Source organism: Condylura cristata, unplaced genomic scaffold, assembly GCF_000260355.1.
Source record: "Condylura cristata isolate star-nosed mole 26May11 unplaced genomic scaffold, ConCri1.0 scaffold00041, whole genome shotgun sequence".
NCBI classification, from domain to species: domain Eukaryota; kingdom Metazoa; phylum Chordata; class Mammalia; order Eulipotyphla; family Talpidae; genus Condylura; species Condylura cristata.
The window spans coordinates 3,979,379-3,998,180 of NW_004567142.1; the positions used below are offsets into that span (position 1 = coordinate 3,979,379).

Below are 18,802 nucleotides of genomic sequence, written 5' to 3' on the forward strand. Positions count from 1 at the left end.
GGGAGGTTTACAGACTGCCTGGCTTCTGGCACTCTAAGCAGAGAGAAGGGAGGAAACAACCTCGGTTAGGAGCTCTGCAGATACTTCCACGCCAGGGCATATGCCTGGAAGCAGAGGGTAGGATCCCATGCTCCAAGCACCTGAGACAGATGCTCTCTAGATCCTTCCAGAGGCCTGTGGCTCCAGAGGAAGAGAGCAGGCCACTCCATGCTCCCCTCCCTCTCTTCCAGGCTACTCTTTTTATCACTGTTTCAAATCTGGACTATTCCAAGCATTCATAAAATGATAACAAAGGCATGCACATTTTCACCCAGCTCCATTTTATCTTGACATTTTTGCCATATTTGCATTAGATTTTAAAAGAGAAAAGGACAAGATGAGGGGATTGTCTGGGGGGTAGCAGCTAAGGGTGGGGACTCTGGGGTTAGCCCGCCTTGGCTGAAATCCCAGCTTGGCCTCTCCCCAGCTTAGGGATTTCATGCTTATTGTTTAAATGTTCTGAACCTCAGCTTTCTCATCCACACAGTGGAGCTAGTAATAAAAGCACCAGCCTCGGCGGACTGGAGGGAGGTGAAATGGGTTAATATCTGTAGAGTCCTGGGGCCTCCCTAATGGCACAAGGGATTAAGATGCAGCACTATGAAGCTGTCCCAGCCACTGCAGCACAAGTTCGATTCCCAGCCAGGGAGCTGACCCACATGGCATAGCAGACCTTTTCTGTCTCCCCCGGTTCCCCTCAGCACTGGATTTCAGTAGATCCACCTGTTCTGCTCCCTGCTGTGTCTCTGGTAGGCCCCCTCACCCCCTGCATCTCTGGCCTACACCCAGCTCTTGTGTGCATAAATAAATACTTTTTATTTGTTGTTGTTAAAGATTTTTTTTATTTGCGCATACAGAACTGGGGTACAGGCCAGAGGCTCAGGGGCGGTGAGAGGCTTCACCAGAGACAGAGTGGGGAACAGAACAGGCAGATCAACGAAGTACACTGCTGAGGGGAGCAGCGGGCGGGTCAGGAGAGGTCTGCCACGCCATGTGGTCACCTCCGGGGCAGGCGGGAATCGAACTCATGCGGAAGTGGCTTTAGCTTCTCAGTGCAGTGCTTTAACCCGCTGCGCCACCAGGAAGGGCCCATAAATACTTTTTATTTTTTTAATCTGTAGAGTCCTTAAAAAGGTGACCGCACTTTGTGGGCTTACAGCCCTCCTCATTACAGCCGGTTCTCAGTACTCACCGGTTCATTATTTGCCAACACTCCTATTCACAGCAGCAGTCACCCCCCCTCACCCCCACATCAGGACTCACAGCGCTTTCCTGGTCCCTGGGCAGCATGGGCAGTATGGCTTGTGACTTGCCCACCACCGGGTTCCCGGTGGAGGTCGCCCTCCTGCTTCACCTCTGGCGCTGTAAGCAGGGGCCCTTCTTGTGCCCGGTTTTTGTAGTTTTGTGCTTTACATTGGGGGTTTTACTGTTTAAAATAGCCCCAAGCATTGCGCTGGAAGACTGGGGTGCCCACTCTTAGAGGCACCTCCTGTAGGCACCAGGGACAGTGCCGTTGGGCGGGGTCACGAGGTAACCTAACCGAGGGGTCATCAAACAGGAACACACAAAACCGGGCGATGTATCAGTGGGCTGATGAAAATTTCGCCAGCAACTCGCAGGGACCCAAGTCAGTGTCTCCCAGCAGCGATGGTGACGCAGAACTCACCTGCTCGGGCACTGTGCCTTGCAGAGCAGGACTGCCGTGGAGAGGGAGAGCTGACTGAGTCAGTAGATGGATGTGCCTGCATGGGTTACAGCGCACACCACATGTATGACAAAGTATGGTATTTCCCATGGTCCCAAGTCTCCTTTCTCATTTGCCTTTTGACATTATCTTTGACCGTCCTCTCTTGTCCTTCCCCACCCCTGCCTTCTCCGTCCCCCCTCTGTCTTCCACCTCCCCTGCCTACTCTGTCTCTCTCTGCCTCTTGCTTTCGCTCTGTCTCGCACTTGTGACATCTTCCCCCTTTTCACGACACCCTTACTCACAGCCTTTCTAATTCTGTCTCCACAGCTGGCCCCCGAAAGGACACACACCAAGTCCCCAGCTGGGGGCCCCGCGTAGACCTGGAGTGGACACCCCCTCCTTCCCTTCATGATTCGTTTGTAGCGCAGGTAACCAGTTCGTTCCTGGGGGGCCATGGCCCATCGGCCTCCCTGATGAGGAAGGAGCCCTCCTTCCTGACAGAGCCTGACTTAGCAGCATCCCTCAGCAGCCAGGTGCTTGGGGCCATTTGAGCCCTGCCTTGGTCTCTTGCCCACTGTGAGCAGGGCCTCCTCCACCCTGTCCCCATTTCTCCAGCTCTGCACATCTTGTCCTTTTGTTCCTGAGTGGCCCTTCTCCCCATGGGCTGGCTGGGAAGGACAGCGCCCAGTGGGTTGCAGACCGGGGACACAGGAAGGGAACTGAGGTGGGGGCATGCGGTCGCCACCCCCAGGAGCGGGGGAAAGGCCTCTCTGGGCACCAGCCCGCCGCCGGCTCCGCGGGCAGCCTGTTGGTCGTTGTGCTTCTGGCCTGCGCCGGCCCCGGGCTGACTGCCGGCTGTGAGGTAGCCCTTCCCCGCTCCGTGTGCCGGTCCCCTTGCCCCGCCCTTCCTTGGGAAACACACCACGTGTCTTCTAGGGGGACCCAGTACCTGGGAAGCCCTTTTCGCTGCCTCCTTCCTTCCTCCCTCCCTTCAGCCCCCTCATCTGCTCACTGGTAAGACAGACCCTCGCTGCCCTCTCCATGGCCAGGCCCTGTACTCAGGGGCCTGGAAGTGAAGAGCACAAGTTCAGGTGTGCCTGAGAGGCTTAGGAGCCACCTGCCAGCTGGGAGATGCCTCCTTTTTGTCATCTACAGAGCAGGGTGGCGGCACCCACCTGTGGGGTGCCATGGGGCTGGCTGAGTTCAGTACGTGAGGCCTCTGAGTGATCTCGACTCCCTCAGACTGGCTGATGTCATCTCTGTGGTGTTACCAGATGCTGGGGAAAGAGAGTGGGGGCAGGGAGGGGCGTAGAGAAGGCCACTGTCCCCCCCTCATTTGGAGGTTCTGTGGCGAGGGCAGCTGGGAGTGCTGCCCACCCCACCCATATCCACAGACTCAAGGGAACGGAAAGCCTGACCCTCCCTGGGGCTTTGGGAGCTGTGTCGGAGAGGGGCGGCCTGGCCTGCTGCTGAGTCTAATCTTGTCCCCTTTGCCCCTTCCTGCCCTGCCCCACCCAGTGGCGATGGATGATGAGGATGGGAGATGCTTACTAGACGTGATTTGGTGAGTAACAGGCCCCTCCTGCCCCTCCCCCGTCCTCCCCTGCCCCTCACTTCCTCAGTATCTCTTCCTCTTCTCTTTTTCAGTGACCCTCAGGCCCTCAATGACTTCTTACATGGATCCGAGAAGGCGAGTACTGTGGCTGGGAGAGCACACTGGGTGGGGGTGCCGTGGCGGCCTTTCTGGAGGCGGAAATCCCTGTACCCTTCACCATCCCGCCCCCAACGCTTGTCCTTCCCCCTCGCCCTAAATTAGTTCCTGCGCTACAGCATGGGCCTGTGCCCAGCTGACCGTTCATTTGGGGGTTTCTCATTGCAGCTTGACGGTGATGACCTCCTGGATAATCCCGGGGAGGCCCAAAGTGCCTTCTATGAAGGTCCTGGGGTAAGTGAGCACGTTCCGTTCCTATCGCATTTTTAGGCCAATCAGGCTGTCATCCCAGTGTGTGGTCCTCCATTGATTCCAACTCTAATGGAGACCAGTTGATGACACATTGGTCTACAGTGTTAAAACGTTCTAAATACCTCCTGTACGTGAACTTAGTGAATTCACGACCCTCCCAGGAGGCAAGGTTGGGGTTCATTTAGGACCACTTAGGGGTTAGACACTCAGAGCACCCCATCCTCTGCTGGTGACCGAGCCAGAGTACCGTAGCCAGCACTCTCTCCCCCAGTAGCTGGGTGATCCAGGCCCAGGGCAGTGCCCGCCTCACTCGACGAGGATGTGGACAGTAACAATAATGACAGTGACCGTGGCCATCGATGCTTCCCAAGTGCATGCTGCAGGGCAGGTGGACTGATGTGAATTCTCTGCTCTGAGCGCTGCTCAGATGCCAGTGTCAACACACTGTTTGTCTGTGGGAGATTTGCTCAAACCTACACACTGCTGTGATAATGTATGTCTGCTTTGTGACCTGGTACAGCAGAGAAAGCATCAAAGAAATGTCAAACTCACAGCTCATAGCTGGGGGGAGGGGGGAGAGCGTAGGGGGAACCCGACATTCACCACATCAAGTCATAGCATCTCCCATGCCCCACATCCACCACACACGGAGGGCGGGTGGGCTGCTTTACCCTTAATAGAGTCACCATCTTTCCCAAGGAGGCCAGGCAGGCCTCCAGGTTCTCAAAAGGTGGCCCACAACGGGTGTGGGCTGCAGGTGACAAAACCCGCCCCTCACCTTTCCTTGGCCAAACTTCAGAAGCATCACGTAATACGAATAGATCTGGCTGCGCCCCTGAAGCCCCACTTAGGTTCGGAACAGGTTTTGCGGCCAAAAGAGTTAGAAAAACATTCGTGGCGTTCGGCACCTCTTCGGTTTTGGAATCACGGGGTGGGAGGAGGGGCCTGTGTGGCTGTTTAAAGCATGGTTTCCACTGCATCCTACTGTTGTGTACAGATGAGGAAGCGGGCTGGAGTAAGCAAGCCCTGGGTTGTGCAGCTCAGTCCTGGAGGAGTTGGGGTTTGAACGTGGACCCGCTCCCTCCAGATGGAGGGTTCTTTCTGACCCTCCTGTCCTTTGCTTCAGCCATGCCTGAGCCCACCCTTGCTCACCTCCGCTCTTGCCTTCTTCCCACCTGACCCTGTCTCCAGCTCCACGTGCAAGAAGCTCCTGGCAACCACTTGAACCCGGAGTCTAGCCAACCGGCCCCCAGTGTGGACCTAGACTTCCTAGAAGATGACATCCTGGGCTCGCCGGCGGCAGGGGGCGGCACTGGTGCTGGGGGCGGCGCTGACCAGCCCTGTGACATCCTCCAGCAGAGCCTACAAGAAGCCAACATCACTGAGCAGACGCTGGAGGCTGAGGCCGAGCTGGACCTGGGTCCCTTCCAGCTGCCCACCCTGCAGCCTGCGGACACTGGATCAGGCCCAGCAGGGGCCGGGGGAGCTGCCACTGTGGCCGCCGGGCCCCAGGCCCTCTTCCCCGGCAGCACCGATTTGCTGGGGCTGCAGGCCCCACCTACCGTGCTCACCCACCAAGCTCTGGTGCCACCCCAGGACGTGGTCAACAAAGCACTGAGTGTCCAGCCCTTCCTACAGCCTGTGGGCCTGGGCAATGTGACCCTGCAGCCCATCCCGGGCCTCCAGGGCCTTCCCAACGGGAGTCCTGGGGGTGCCGCAGCTGCCACGCTTGGCCTGGCACCCATCCAGGTGGTGGGCCAGCCCGTGATGGCACTCAACCCACCCACCTCCCAGCTCCTGGCCAAGCAGGTGCCAGTCAGTGGCTATCTGGCCTCGGCGGCCGGCCCCTCAGAGCCAGTCACACTGGCATCGGCTGGTGTCTCACCCCAGGGAGCCGGCCTGGTCATCCAGAAGAACCTCCCAGCCGCTGTGGCCACCACACTCAACGGGAACTCAGTATTTGGAGGAGCAGGAGCGGCCACGGCAGCTGCGGCCAGTGGGGCGCCCTCAGGACAGCCCCTGGCGGTGGCCCCAGGCCTTGGCACATCACCCCTGGTTCCAGCACCTAACGTGATCCTGCACCGCACCCCCACGCCCATCCAGCCCAAGCCTGCCGGAGTGCTGCCCCCCAAGCTCTACCAGCTGACACCCAAGCCCTTCGCCCCCGCGGGCGCCACGCTTACCATCCAGGGTGAGGCAGGGGCCCTCCCACAGCAGCCCAAGGCCCCCCAGAACCTGACTTTCATGGCGGCGGGCAAGGCTGGCCAGAACGTGGTGCTCTCAGGCTTCCCGGCGCCCGCCCTGCAGGCCAACGTCTTTAAACAGCCCCCAGCCACCACCACGGGGGCAGCCCCTGCACAGCCCCCTGGGGCTCTGAGCAAGCCCATGAGTGTCCACCTCTTGAATCAAGGCAGCAGCATCGTCATCCCCGCCCAGCACATGCTGCCGGGCCAGAACCAGTTCCTGCTGCCTGGCACATCCGCAGTCCAGCTTCCCCAGTCGCTCTCGGCCCTGCCGGCCAACGTGGGTGGGCAGATCTTGGCGGCCGCAGCCCCCCATGCAGGAGGACAGCTCATCGCCAACCCCATCCTCACCAACCAGAACCTGGCTGGCCCACTGAGCCTGGGCCCCGTGCTGGCCCCCCACTCTGGGGCCCACAGTGCAGCCCACATCCTCTCGGCCGCCCCCATCCAGGTGGGCCAGCCCGCCCTCTTCCAGATGCCGGTGTCACTGGCCGCAGGCAGCCTGCCCACGCAGAGCCAGCCGGCCCCCACTGGTCCCGCCGCCACTACCGTTCTCCAGGGGGTCACTCTACCCCCGAGTGCCGTGGCCATGCTGAACACCCCTGATGGTCTGGTGCAGCCAGCCACCCCTGCTGCTGCTGGGGAGGCCACACCTGTCCTGGCTGTGCAGACAGCTCCCCAGGCACCCCCCACGGTCAGCACCCCGCTGCCTCTGGGCCTCCAGCAGCCACAGGCACAGCAGCCGCCCGCCCAGCAGGCCCCCGCCCCTCAGGCCACTGCCCCACCTCAGGCCACCACCCCGCAGCCCAGCCCAGGCCTGGCGTCCAGCCCAGAGAAGATCGTCCTGGGGCAGCCACCCTCCGCCGCCACCACAGCTGTCCTCACTCAGGACTCCCTGCAGATGTTCCTGCCCCAGGTAACCAGGGCTGGCAGGAGGCAGCAGGGCGGTAGAGGCAGCGGAGCAGCTAGCAAGGGAGGGGCTGGGCACTGGAAACTAGACGCGACGGGGGAGGGCCTGAGGATTTGGGGGGATTCTCAGCAGTGGCACTCCCGCTGCAGGTACAGGCGTCCCCAAGGAGGACCCTACGGTGACAAGGACTGATGGACAGTGGGAGAAAAAGACAGATCAGCAAAAAGAGGGACAGACAGAAAGGAGAGGGACCAGCAGGTAGAGCTGGAACTGACCTGACACAGACTGACAAGAACCGATAGACGGGGGTGGTGGCTAACTGCGCCCCTGCTGGGGCTTGAGAAGGACCACAGGGAGGGGGCGAGACTGGATGGATGGACTGACCGTGGCCAGAAGGGGGGAGGGGGAGGGAGAGCTGCGTGGAATCAGCTGCCAGGCTGTGGCCTCCTGGGACCTGGACGCTGGGGTGCCCAGCCTCTCTGGCCTCTGCGTCCGGCCTCAGTGCCCCTCCCACTGCTCCCCCACCCCCTTTTCTGGAGCACTGGTGGGGGCAGCGTCTCCAGGTGGGGAGGCTGAGGGTCCGTGGGGTCACCTTCTGAGCCTTTGGGGCTGCCCATTTCAGGAGAGGAGTCAGCAGCCCCTCTCCACAGAGGGCCCCCACCTCTCCGTGCCCGCCTCGGTCATAGTCAGCGCCCCGCCTCCCGCCCAAGACCCAGCCCCGACCACCCCCGTCGCCAAAGGAGCTGGCCTCGGCCCTCAGGCCCCCGACAGCCAGGCTTCCCCGGCACCAGCCCCCCAGGTAGATGACCCCCAGCAGCCTGGCCCCCTCACCCTGCTCCCTGCTTCCCCCTCCTTGCTCTCTGGCTGCCCTGCCTGCCTCTCTGTCTCGCTGGCTTGGGAAACGGCACTCCCCTTTGCTCCCCTGAGGGTCTCCTGATAGGCCAGGATGCTTCGGACCAGGGCCAGCCCCAGCCCCAGGGGTGCCCACAGGGATACAGTATACAGCAGGAAATGATTGTTTCCTACAATGACCATCTTCATGTCCTCAGTGCATTCTAAGAGCTCAATTTTCAAAAGATACCCAAAGGTGTGATGAAAGCCCCCTCTCCCAGCCACAGCCTGTTCCTCCTCGAGATGTTTCTGACACCCTTTTCCATGCATGCGTGAGCAGAATGACACACAAGACGCTTCCCTTTTTTCCCTTTTGTAACCCTATTTTATTTTTTCAAAGTACTACATATTCACACTTTTAAAGGACAAATATTCCTTTTTAAGCAGCTGCAAAAATAACAGGTCACTGGCCTTTGCTAATTCCTTAGGGTCAGTGACTCAGTATCTTAACCCTTCCTTCTGCTCATCACCTCTGTGTTTCCAAGTCATGTTTTTGGGGTTGTTTTTTTTTTCCAGTTTTATTGACTTGCTACTTTTCTTCTGTTTTTACAAAAGTGATCATCTACCCACAGGCAGTTTCACACCCTGTTTTCAGCTTTCAAAGTGCATCCTGGAGACTACACTCCCTCTTTGATATGACTGTAATACTTCACTGTGTGGGGGAACAGCCATGCGTTTCTTAAGGTGATTCAGCGATGGACTCGTTAAGCAGCACATGGCTGTGCTGTTATTTAGCTGGTCCTTGCTTTGTGCATCTTTAGCATGTCCTGTCTTTAGATATAAGGATCAGTGCTGCAGAGTGCAACTCTGAACTTAGTCACTTTGTAGGACAGGACAAGTTCTGCAAAAGGAAATTGCTGGTCTGATAAAGCGCAGGTGCGTGTATAGTTTGCCAGATCTGCCACTTTGTTCCACTGTGGGGTATAAATTGCCGATCATACAGTGTATGACCTTTGTCTTTTTTCCCTCATTCTCAGTAATGTATTGAACTTGTCCAGTTTGGTACATGAAAAATAGTGTCTTATTTTGTTTCAATTTGCATTTCTTTGACTGTGAGTGAGTTTGAGCAGGTTTTGTAGATTTAGAGTTGTTTGTGTTTTCTATGGATCTGTCTGTTCACACCCTTTGCCACTTAAAGATTGGGGTTACAGGTTGTTTTCTTGTTGATTTGTGGAGACTTTACACATTTAGGAAAATTACCCAGTAATCTCATAAGAGTCATCACCAGATAAAAAAGTTGGGGAGGGCTACCTTTGATTCTGGAGGACGGGGTGGGGAGTGGGTCAGGGTAAAGGAGGCATCACACTCTGGTGTCCCTTTCTTCATTCCTTCAGCAGGTGGTTGGGCAAAGGGGCACTTCCGTGGGTCATGTCTTGTGCTGCCCTAGAACGAGTCCCTGCAATGCCTGAGTCTTGATTGCATCAGCTGAAAAATGAAATCATTTTCTTACAGGTCTGTTAGGAGGAGCCATATATACTTAGCACAGAGTGGGCTCTTGATAACAATCACAGTTAGAAGCACTGTTTCCAGAAGCAGGTTTGATACAGACCTCCCCACCCTGAGCCTCCTGTGCTCAGTGGCCACATGGGAAGATCAAGCCCCTTCCCCAGAGTGGACTCTGCCACACCAGTGTTGAATGGACACTGGCCAACTTGCTGTGCTTTCAGGCTTCTCTAGACCCTCTCCTCAGGGATCACCCATCCCCACATTGAGTTCTGAGGAGATTCTTAGGAGTCAGGACTTTCTGGTTGAAAATAGAGATCGTTCCCAGCAAAGCGGGACCAGTTTGTCCCCCTGTGACACCTTCCAGCCTTCCCCAGCCACTTTCTGTTAGTTTGCAGCCTGGTGTTCCGAGTTCGTCTTCCTGCTTGGTGTTCCTCCAGGGCACGCACTGCCCTCCCATCCAACCATATGTTTACGTCGTTCTCACTGTAACAGGTCCATACAGGGAAGGCAGGGAGTTGTGTGGCTGTGCCCGTGCACAGGCTCCCCATGCCTGGTACCTGTGCCCCCCGCATGCAGTAGAGGGAGGAACCCACCACAGGTGGAGCGCCTGCCCGTGCTGACGGTTGACTTCACCACAGTGGAATCAAGGAGAGAGGCAACATGCTCAGGGGATGCACTCTCCAAACTCAGGCACACAGCTGCATAGATGAGCGTGCTGGTGGTGGCAGAGAGGGCAGCAGAGGTGCCAGGAGGAGGCAGAGCTGAGGGCCACCCTGTGGAGAGGGAGCTGGCAGGAGAGGCATCTGGGTGGGAGAAATGTTTAAACTGAGGTCTAAAGGAATCGCCTTGCAGAGAGCAGAGGCCAGGCTTCAATAGCACTCGCAGGGGTGCGACAGGGGCCAGCATGGCTGGCGAGACCGCGGAAGGGGCTGGTCCAGGAAACCAGCAGCAGTGTCTAGCTGGGCCACTCCTCGTCTGATGAGATGACTTTCAGTGAACTCTCTGCCATTAGGAAATGTTTGTTTTTAAAGATTTATTTATGCATGTATGCAAGAACAGGAGTACAGGCCAGAGGCGTGGGAGTGGTGATCAGAGGACTCACCAGAGACAGAGTGGGGAGCAGAACAGGCAGATGTGCTGAAATCCACTGCTGAGGGGAACGGCAGGAGAGACAGGAGAGGTCTGCTGCGCCCTGTGCGTCACTCCCTGGCCGGAGATCAAACTTGTGTTTCAGTGTCTGTGGATAGCTTCATAGTGCTTTGCTTTGACCTGCTACACCACGAGGGAGGGCCCCCACTAAGAAATGTTTTGGTGGGACATGGGAGTGTAAGTCCAGAGATCAAGAGGTGGGTGGTCTCAGCATCCAGGGACACATTGGCAGTGATGATGGAGAGAAGTAGAATTTGGGGGCAGTTTGAAACTTGCTTAAGGATTGGTGGCATGAGGAAGAAGTAATAATGGTAATGGCTGCATGGATAATAATATTTTTATTATTTCTAGGTGCTGTTCCATGCACTTTACAAATACAAGCGCTATTGCACTTAACCTTCACGTAATCTGTTGGGAAGGTGGTGTCATTAGCCCCACTTTATAGATGAGGAAACAGGCACAGAGAGGTGAAGTGGTTTGCTCAGCTGCTAGGGGCTGGAGTCGAGCCCTGATTTGTTGCCAGAGATACCTAAGGTCTTGAGAAAGACCAGAAAGCCGATGTCTCAGCTCTGCATAGCAGTCAGGCTTCCGAGGCAGTTTGCTTATCTGTAAAATGGGAATGAGGCCACCACCCTCATGTGCTGCATAGAGCAGATACTCAAAGAACAGATACTTACCTTCAGCAGCAGTACCGTGGGTGACCTCTAGAAAGAAAGGTCACTGTGCACACTGTGCCCACGCACGGCCTCTGCAGTGCTGTGCCTGCCCTGTGCTGCCCTGCGGAAGGCAGGTTCTTGATAAGTGTTTGTGGGGTGAGGGTGAGCAGGTGAAGGAGGGCTGGATAGACAGATAGTGCATGAATGGATGGATTTTATTTTTAAGATTTATTTATTTATTCATACAGAACTGGGTACAGGCCAGAGATGCGGAGGGTGAGAGACTTCACCAGAGACAGAGTGGGGAGCAGAACAGGCAGATCTATGAAGTACACTGCTGAGGAGAGCAGCGGGCGGGTCAGGAGAGGTCTGCCGCACCATGTGGTCACCTCCGGGGCAGGTGGGAATCGAACTCATGCGGAAGTGGCTTCAGCTTCTTAGTGCTGTGCTCTAACCCACTGCGCCACCAGGGAGGGCCCTGGATGGATATTTTATGAGGCATTTTCCTTGTTCTACATATTGTGAAAACGGTGCCAAGGGCTATTTTGTATTTGCTTTTCTCTTATTTCTCTTGAAATTCTTAAACCTTTGTACTTTCTCTTTCGGCACAATCATATCCTTTGCCCCTTTTGCTCACTGTTATTTTTAGTGACTTCTAGAGACTCTTTATATATGACATTGATGATCTTTGTCCCTGCTATGAATTGCCCCCCCCCCCATTCTCCCAGGCCGTTTGGATTTTTGACTTGGTTGTGTGGGTTTGCATGTGCTCTGCATTTATAGTGACTAAAGCCTTTTTTTTTTTTTGTTATTTGAAGATTTAAAGTCATTACAAACATATAGCAAGAATCGTTCAAAAAACTCATGGGAGTGCTTTACTCTTTAACTAGATTTGTTAGTTATCTGTTGCTGTGTAACATATCCCTCTCCCTCAAACAAACAAACAAAAAAACCCAACTAGCACTTAAACCCTCATTTATCTCATTTTGATTCTGAAGACCTGGACTCTGGAAGCAGCTTGGCGCTGTGACTCTAACTTGCAGTCTCCCAGAGGAAGGGCTCTGGGCACCCTCTGGGAGGTTCTGCTTCCAGAGCGGCTCACTCATAGGCTCCCTGGGCAGCTCTGGCATGTTGCACAGTTGCACCCCCAAAGTGTGAACCATCCCACAGAAAGGCAGGAGGGCGCACCCGGGGTGGCGCACCTAACCTTGGCAATGCCTGTGCCCATGTCTGCCAGGGCAGAGAGCAGCCCTGGCGTCCTGCGGGTGGCTGCCTTAGAGGCTTGGCCCTCACCACAGCCCCCCATTAATATCTTTCCTGCATTCGCTTTGTGCTCCACTCCTTGATGGTTTGCGTTTTCTCCTGAACTGAGAGGAAGGGGCAGGTGTCCTCCTCTTAGCCCTTGTGTCTTAGGACAGTGCTGCAGTCCTGGAGAATAAGAGCACGCTCTTACTTGACCGCAGGAGAGTCAGCAAGTCCAGCAAATTGGGCCTCATGGACCGCCGCTCTTACCTGCCCTCTTGCCGTCACCTAGCTTAACCGTCATCTGGTGGTGGCATAACACTCTGCTCTGCTCCTTCAGCTTAGCTGGCACCCTGCTGCCCCCACCGTTCGAGGCCCTCAGAAGCGTGTGTTCGGGAGGTGGTGTGGAGCAGATGGTCTCACTTCTTCCTCGGTCTCTTAGCTGCTCACCTGCCCTGGCCCACATGGGTCTTGTTTCTCCATCGTAGATCGTCATGACCATGTAATGACGTTCATCGTGTCCATAATGGACCACGTGCATGTACGCTGCTCCCTTAGGTTCCTTAGCTGTGACGTCTTGCTCTCTGTCATTACATTCCATGACATCTGCACGACAACGAAATTGCCTAGCTACCCGTTTCTCAGAAAGGATCCCCACCGTTGAGTGACCTGTGACTGGTCACCAGGCCAGGCAGCCGTCCAAAGAGGTTATCGGGGTGGCAGTCTCACCAGCCCCCTGGGAGAGTCCAAGGAGACACCTCCAATCTGTCCTTAGAGGTCCGAAGCCTGTGGCTTGGGTCTTGCTTTGATTTGCCAGATCTGTTCAGGGCTAAGTGTGAGTAGGATGCTGGAAGAGTCCAGGGCCTGGGAGACTTAAAGCAACTGGTAACTTGGAAATCACCAGCTGGCCCACTTTGGGACTGGAGGGCGCTTTGGCAAGTCCCTTGGTCCACACGAGGCCGAGTCCTTCGCAGTCAGCTTTGAAATCCCACACTCTGGAGACCCTGCTCCGTCACTGAGCGTTCAGGCTTCAGTTCCTGTGTGAGTGGGTGCTGTGTTGTCACTGCTGTCTGGGCCAGGCCATGGAGACCATGAGTGGGTTTCTCTGGCTGGCCCTGTGTGTCAGAACCATGAGAACTGTCACTGGGGTGTGGATTCTGTGCCGGCCCAGTGGCAGGTACACAGCTGGCACTTACTAGTGAAACAGTAGCGGCCAAGAGTATGGCCCTGGTGCAGGAGCGGGCCGAGAGCTAAGGCAGCTGGCCAAGGCGTGTTTTAGGCAAGGGCACCGGGCACGAATGGCAGAGCAAGCCCCAGTGGCACCTGTGAGAGTGACACCTGCGTGCACACGTGTACACCCCCCCAGCTCTCCCGGCACCCAGGTTGGCCTGCAGCCACAACACACAGGCATAGGGTGGCAGGGCGCCCTGGACTCTGAGGGGCCCCATGACTTAGGACCTGGCCCTGCCCTTGTTTCAGTCCCCAGCCTCAGCCCCCTGGTCCCCAGAACCTGCCCGTACCCTCCTCAGTCAGCTGTGCCCTGTCTCAGTGTGCAGCCACAGCGTCTGTGCTGATGCGTGTTTCCTGGCTTAGCTGGACAGTCAGGCCTGGTGGCAGCTGGAACGCTGCCCTTCCCCTCTCCCCGCCCCTTGCGGCTCCTCCTCCTGGCCCCCCGGCTGCTGTGCTCATGCTCCCTGGCCCCTGCCTTCCTGCTGGGCAGCTGGTGTGGTGCGCCCTCTGCTTCCTTCATTGCCACCCCCAAATCCTGCAGGGCTTGCCTTCATCTGGGGGAGTTGGGGAGGTAGGGCATACACGGGGAGGGGGTGACATAGAGGGTGGATGTACGGAGGGGGTGGGAGCGGGCTGGGGGAGGGGGAGTTCAAAGGATAGGCATGGCCGGGGCCCCTCAGCACAGGTGGCTCAGAAGGGGGCATCTAGTGGGAGTGGCTGGTGTCCCCAGTGTCTTGGGATGGTGGGAACCAAGACTGGTTCTGACCCCACTCCCTTTCCCTCTGCCTCCTGCCCCTGCCCAGATCCCTGCATCGGCTCCACTGAAGGGTCCAGGCCCCTCCTCATCCCCTTCACTACCTCACCAGGCCCCTCTGGGGGACAGCCCCCACCTGCCCTCCCCACATCCTGCCCGGCCCCCTTCTCGCCCACCTTCCCGTCCCCACTCCCGCCCTCCATCCCAGCCCCAGAGCTTGTCCCGTCCACCCTCAGAGCCTACCCTGCACCCATGCCCTCCTCCCCAGGCTCCCCCCACCCTGCCCGGCATCTTTGTCATCCAGAATCAGCTGGGCGTCCCCCCACCTGCCAGCACCCCAGCCTCCGCCGCCCCAGGGCCTCCCCAGCCTCCCTTGCGCCCTCCATCCCAGCCCCCGGAGGGCCCCTTGCCCCCAGCGCCCCACCTCCCTCCAGCCTCCACCTCCTCGGTCGTGGCCTCCTCTGAACTGTCCTCCCGGCTACCAGCCCCCACGCCACCTGACTTCCAGCTTCAGTTCCCACCAGGCCAGGCCCACAAGCCCCCTACACCCCCTCCAACTCTCCACCTGGTCCCCGAGCCCACAGCACCCCCCCCACCGCCTCGGAGCTTCCAGATGGTGACGGCCCCCTTCCCAGCGCTGCCCCAGCAGAAGGCTCTTCTTGAAAGATTCCACCAGGTAATCGGAGGCTGGAACTGGCCCACTGCCCTCCCCTCCAGGCTAATCCCTAGTCCCTCTTGCTTTACAGCTCTCTCCTCACCCCCAGTCCTGGTGCCTGGCCACCCCATTCCTGACATGCCTCTACTCCTTAACCATCTGTCCCCTCCTCAGGTGCCGTCCGGAATCATTCTCCAGAACAAGGCTGGAGGAGCCCCCACTGCCCCACAGACCTCCACCAGCCTGGGCCCCCTCAGCAGCCCCACTGCCTCTGTGCTGGTCAGTGGGCAGGCCCCAGCCGGGACTCCTGCTGCCCCCAGCCACCCTCCGGCCCCGACATCCATGGCCACCACAGGTAAGGGAAAGGGACCTCACTTAGGACCTGAGCGGGGGTGCGGCTGAAAGCAAGGTAGTGGTAGGGAGACGGAGACTGGGTGATAGGCACGGGTTGGGGCAGCCAACCCAAGGGGTTGCCCGGACCTCACGGGCCAGGGAAGGTGGAGGAGGAAGAGCAGACTCCCCACAGCTGGTATGTTTACCCTGGCTGGAGAGAGCGGTGCAGGCTGGGGTGCACATCTGAGGAGAGGGTCACTTGGCACAGTGACCCCTGAGCCCATCTGCTCCCCACCACCACCACCAGGCCTCCCTCCTCTGCTTCCTGCCGAGAGCAAAGGTTTTGCCAGCAATCTCCCAACCCTGAGTGTGGCCAAGGGCTCTTCATCTGGGAAGTCGTCCGGGCTGCAGGTAAGAGGCCGTAGCCAGCCGCAGGGAACCTGGCCAGGGCCAGGTGAGGCTGACACCAAGGGTCAAGAGGACATCTGCGCTGCGGTCAAGGCAATAGGGCAGTCTGGCTAGAGGGTGGGATGGTGTTTCAAGATACCCAGACAGCTGAACAGAGACCCGTGGACACCAGGACGAGAGGGTGGCAATCCGGAGGTAGCCCGGCAGAGGCCCCAAGGCTTGGGTGGGGCCAGTGGGAGTTGAGACTGCGGGAGGGCAAGACTGGGGTGTCAGCTCAGGATAGGGAGGTTGAGTCAGCTGCATGACAGGCTGATGGGGGGGACCCCAAACAGGGCAGGGAGCAGGGAGGCCACAGGGGTGGGGAGACCCGGAAGGAGTCTGAGATGTGCCTGCCTGGACTGGAGGGTCGGGAAACTGAGGCAGAGGCGGTCAGAAGAGGGGGCATTGGGAAGACTGCACATCAGGGCCAGGGAATCTGGCGGAATTGACAGAGGCAGGGTAGTGATGAGAGCAAAGCTGCGTTTCAGAAAGTAGGGAAGGAGATCCCAGAGTGTGTCTAGGGCCTCAGACCGAAACTCTCTACAGTAGGGGTCGGCTTGTCCCCCCACCTCCATATCCCAAGCCAGGACCCCATCTGGGTGGAGGCTGAGACGATGGCCCCGCCCCAAGTTTGTCCCACACTGGAAGAGATGGGGGTCAGGGCCCAGGCAAGAAGTCTCCCTCTCCCTCGCCTCTCTCCCCAGTATGAGAGCCGGCTGAGCGGCCTGAAGAAGCCTCCGGTGCTGCAGCCCAGCAAAGAAGCCTGGTGAGTGTAGCCTGTCCCTGAGCCGGCCCCACCCCGCCTGAGTGGGCTGGCACAAGTCCGCCTCAAACGTGTGGTCGTGCCGTGACAACAGGCTGCCGGCGAGGATTCTGTCAGGGCACGGCCGTGGTACCCTGAGAGGCTGTGGCCTCTCCAGGGAGGGATCTATTGTGGCCTCAGGAGGTGTCCTGGACACTTCACACAGGCTGCTCAGTGCCCTGGGATGGGCCGTGTGGAGGAAGGATGGAGAGGTGCCCAAACCGCCTCCTGTCAGGCCGGCTGGACACATGGCCGGCTGGCTGGAGGTTGGAGTGGACACCCCCCCCTGCCTTCCCCCACCAGCACAGACCTGCTGTTCTGCGCGGGGTGCAGATGAGTGTGTCTGTGGGAAAAGTGACCATGTAATAGCTGTGACCCAGTGGGATACAGTGAGATGGTAGGGAACAGTCCCAAACAGTCCCTGGAAAGGACGAGCCCTTAGCAGGACCAGGCTCCCTCGCCAGCCGCCCTTGGGCTCTACGCAGCAAGGGGACGTGCTGACCCCCAGCGGCTGGAGACAGCATAGCACTGAGGATGAGCTCCCAGCTGGTGGCCGCCTCCCGTTCTGTGCCTGCAGTCCAGGGCCTTCGCCTCTCCCAGCCTGTTTTTCCTCATCTGTCCAGCAAGGATATAATAATAGCACCTGCTTCCTCTGGTTTCCGCCAGTCAATGGACAGAACAAGTTAATACCTGTTTCCCAGGCGCTGGCTTGCTTTTCCCCTGTTGTCTTGCTTGGGGCCTAGGAGCCAGGGTCTGGGGTTTGGTACCCCTGGTCTCCCCACCAGCGATATGTGTGGTTTCTCCCCCTCCCCGCCCTGCCCCCAGTTTCCTGGAGCATTTGCACAAACATCAGGGCTCCGTCCTGCACCCTGACTACAAGACCGCCTTCCCCTCCTTCGAGGATGCCCTGCATCGCCTCCTGCCCTACCATGTCTACCAAGGTGTCCTCCCCTCCCCCAACGACTACCACAAAGGTGAGGACTCCCTGACACTCCCTCCTTCCCACCCACCCCTGGGGGGAGGTGCAGGTCTGCGCCTGCAGGGCCTCCCAGCTGGTCATAGGCTTTGCCTGCTGCTGCCATCCAGACTCTAGATCTCCTCTCTCCCTCCACAGTGGACGAGGAGTTTGAGACAGTCTCCACGCAGCTGCTGAAGCGCACTCAGGCCATGCTCAATAAATACCGCCTCTTGCTCCTGGAGGAGTCACGGGTAGGGCCCCTGTTTCCCCTCACTCTCACCCCGGAGCTTGGGGGCCTCTTGTGCGGGAGGCTGGTGGTCAGATCACAAGAAGGACAGTTTGGACCGTCTGGGCTGCTTCCAGTTGACCCTGTCCTTATGTCTTCCTTGCCTGTGGTTTCTTCTCCCTCCCTCAGAGGGTGAGCCCGTCAGCAGAGATGGTCATGATTGACCGAATGTTCATTCAGGAGGAGAAGACCACTCTTGCCTTGGACAAACAGCTGGCCAAGGAGAAACCAGGTGAGGGAGTGTGGAGAGTTGGGTGAAAGAGGTGACCCCCCACCCCTTTTGAGCCACAGAATTAGACTTGGGGACCCCAGAGCAGCATGCATGGTCTTACTTAGCCACCAGGGGGCACCTGAGCCCCCACCTTCCTGCAGCCTCTCATCCGAGGGGCCACATCTGCCCCGCCTAGGGGGAGAGAAAAGCCTAAGAGCAGAGCCAGGACTAGAGTGAGGCTAGCGAGCCACCTGGGTTGCAGAACTTAAGGTAGCATTCGCCCTTAGGTGCACTTTGGGGGGACTTGGGAACACTGAGACCTGCCAGTGTGTGCTGAGCATTTAGTAAGTAAAGGGCTTAGCCTAGGTGGGTAACGGATGCTCAGTGCTTGGCCTTCTTCTCTTAGTTCTGCTCTGGGCGTGTACCTCAAACTTTCCCTAACTTGCTGGGTTTTCTTGCTCCCCTGGTTCTGCAGATGAGTATGTGTCTTCCTCACGCTCTCTTGGCCTCCCTGTCACCACCTCTTCCGAGGGGCACCGGCTCCCCAGCCACGGCCCACCACCGTCCTCAGCACCCGGGGCTCCAGCCCAGCCCCCTCTGCATCTGCCCACCAAACTGGTGATCCGGCACGGCGGGGCAGGCGGCTCCCCTTCCGTGACCTGGGCGCGAGCTTCCTCCTCCCTGTCCTCATCCTCCTCGTCTTCTGCTGCCTCCTCTCTGGATGCTGATGAGGACGGCCCAATGCCCTCCCGCAACCGGCCCCCCATCAAGACCTACGAGGCCCGCAGTCGCATTGGCCTCAAGCTCAAGATCAAGCAGGAAGCCGGGCTCAGCAAGGTCGTCCACAACACGGCTCTGGACCCTGTGCACCAGCCCCCGCCGCCGCCCCCCACCTCCCTC

The 18,802-nt window shown here is 58.1% G+C and overlaps 1 protein-coding gene across 1 annotated transcript in view; it reads left to right on the forward strand.

The window, feature by feature from the left end:
* GLTSCR1 (glioma tumor suppressor candidate region gene 1) overlaps window positions 1–18,802 on the forward strand; it is a 63,747-nt gene that overhangs the window by 43,333 nt on the left and 1,612 nt on the right. Inside the window, exons 2-15 of the mRNA XM_012733492.1 lie at window positions 2,054–2,154; window positions 3,245–3,290; window positions 3,374–3,416; window positions 3,606–3,671; window positions 4,881–6,848; window positions 7,465–7,641; window positions 14,260–14,886; window positions 15,040–15,220; window positions 15,506–15,609; window positions 16,350–16,411; window positions 17,273–17,421; window positions 17,562–17,656; window positions 17,821–17,923; window positions 18,378–18,799. Coding sequence (XP_012588946.1) covers window positions 3,250–3,290; window positions 3,374–3,416; window positions 3,606–3,671; window positions 4,881–6,848; window positions 7,465–7,641; window positions 14,260–14,886; window positions 15,040–15,220; window positions 15,506–15,609; window positions 16,350–16,411; window positions 17,273–17,421; window positions 17,562–17,656; window positions 17,821–17,923; window positions 18,378–18,799 — 4,038 coding nt within the window. The 5' untranslated portion in view covers window positions 2,054–2,154; window positions 3,245–3,249. The remainder of the gene's footprint in view (window positions 1–2,053; window positions 2,155–3,244; window positions 3,291–3,373; window positions 3,417–3,605; window positions 3,672–4,880; window positions 6,849–7,464; window positions 7,642–14,259; window positions 14,887–15,039; window positions 15,221–15,505; window positions 15,610–16,349; window positions 16,412–17,272; window positions 17,422–17,561; window positions 17,657–17,820; window positions 17,924–18,377; window positions 18,800–18,802) is intronic.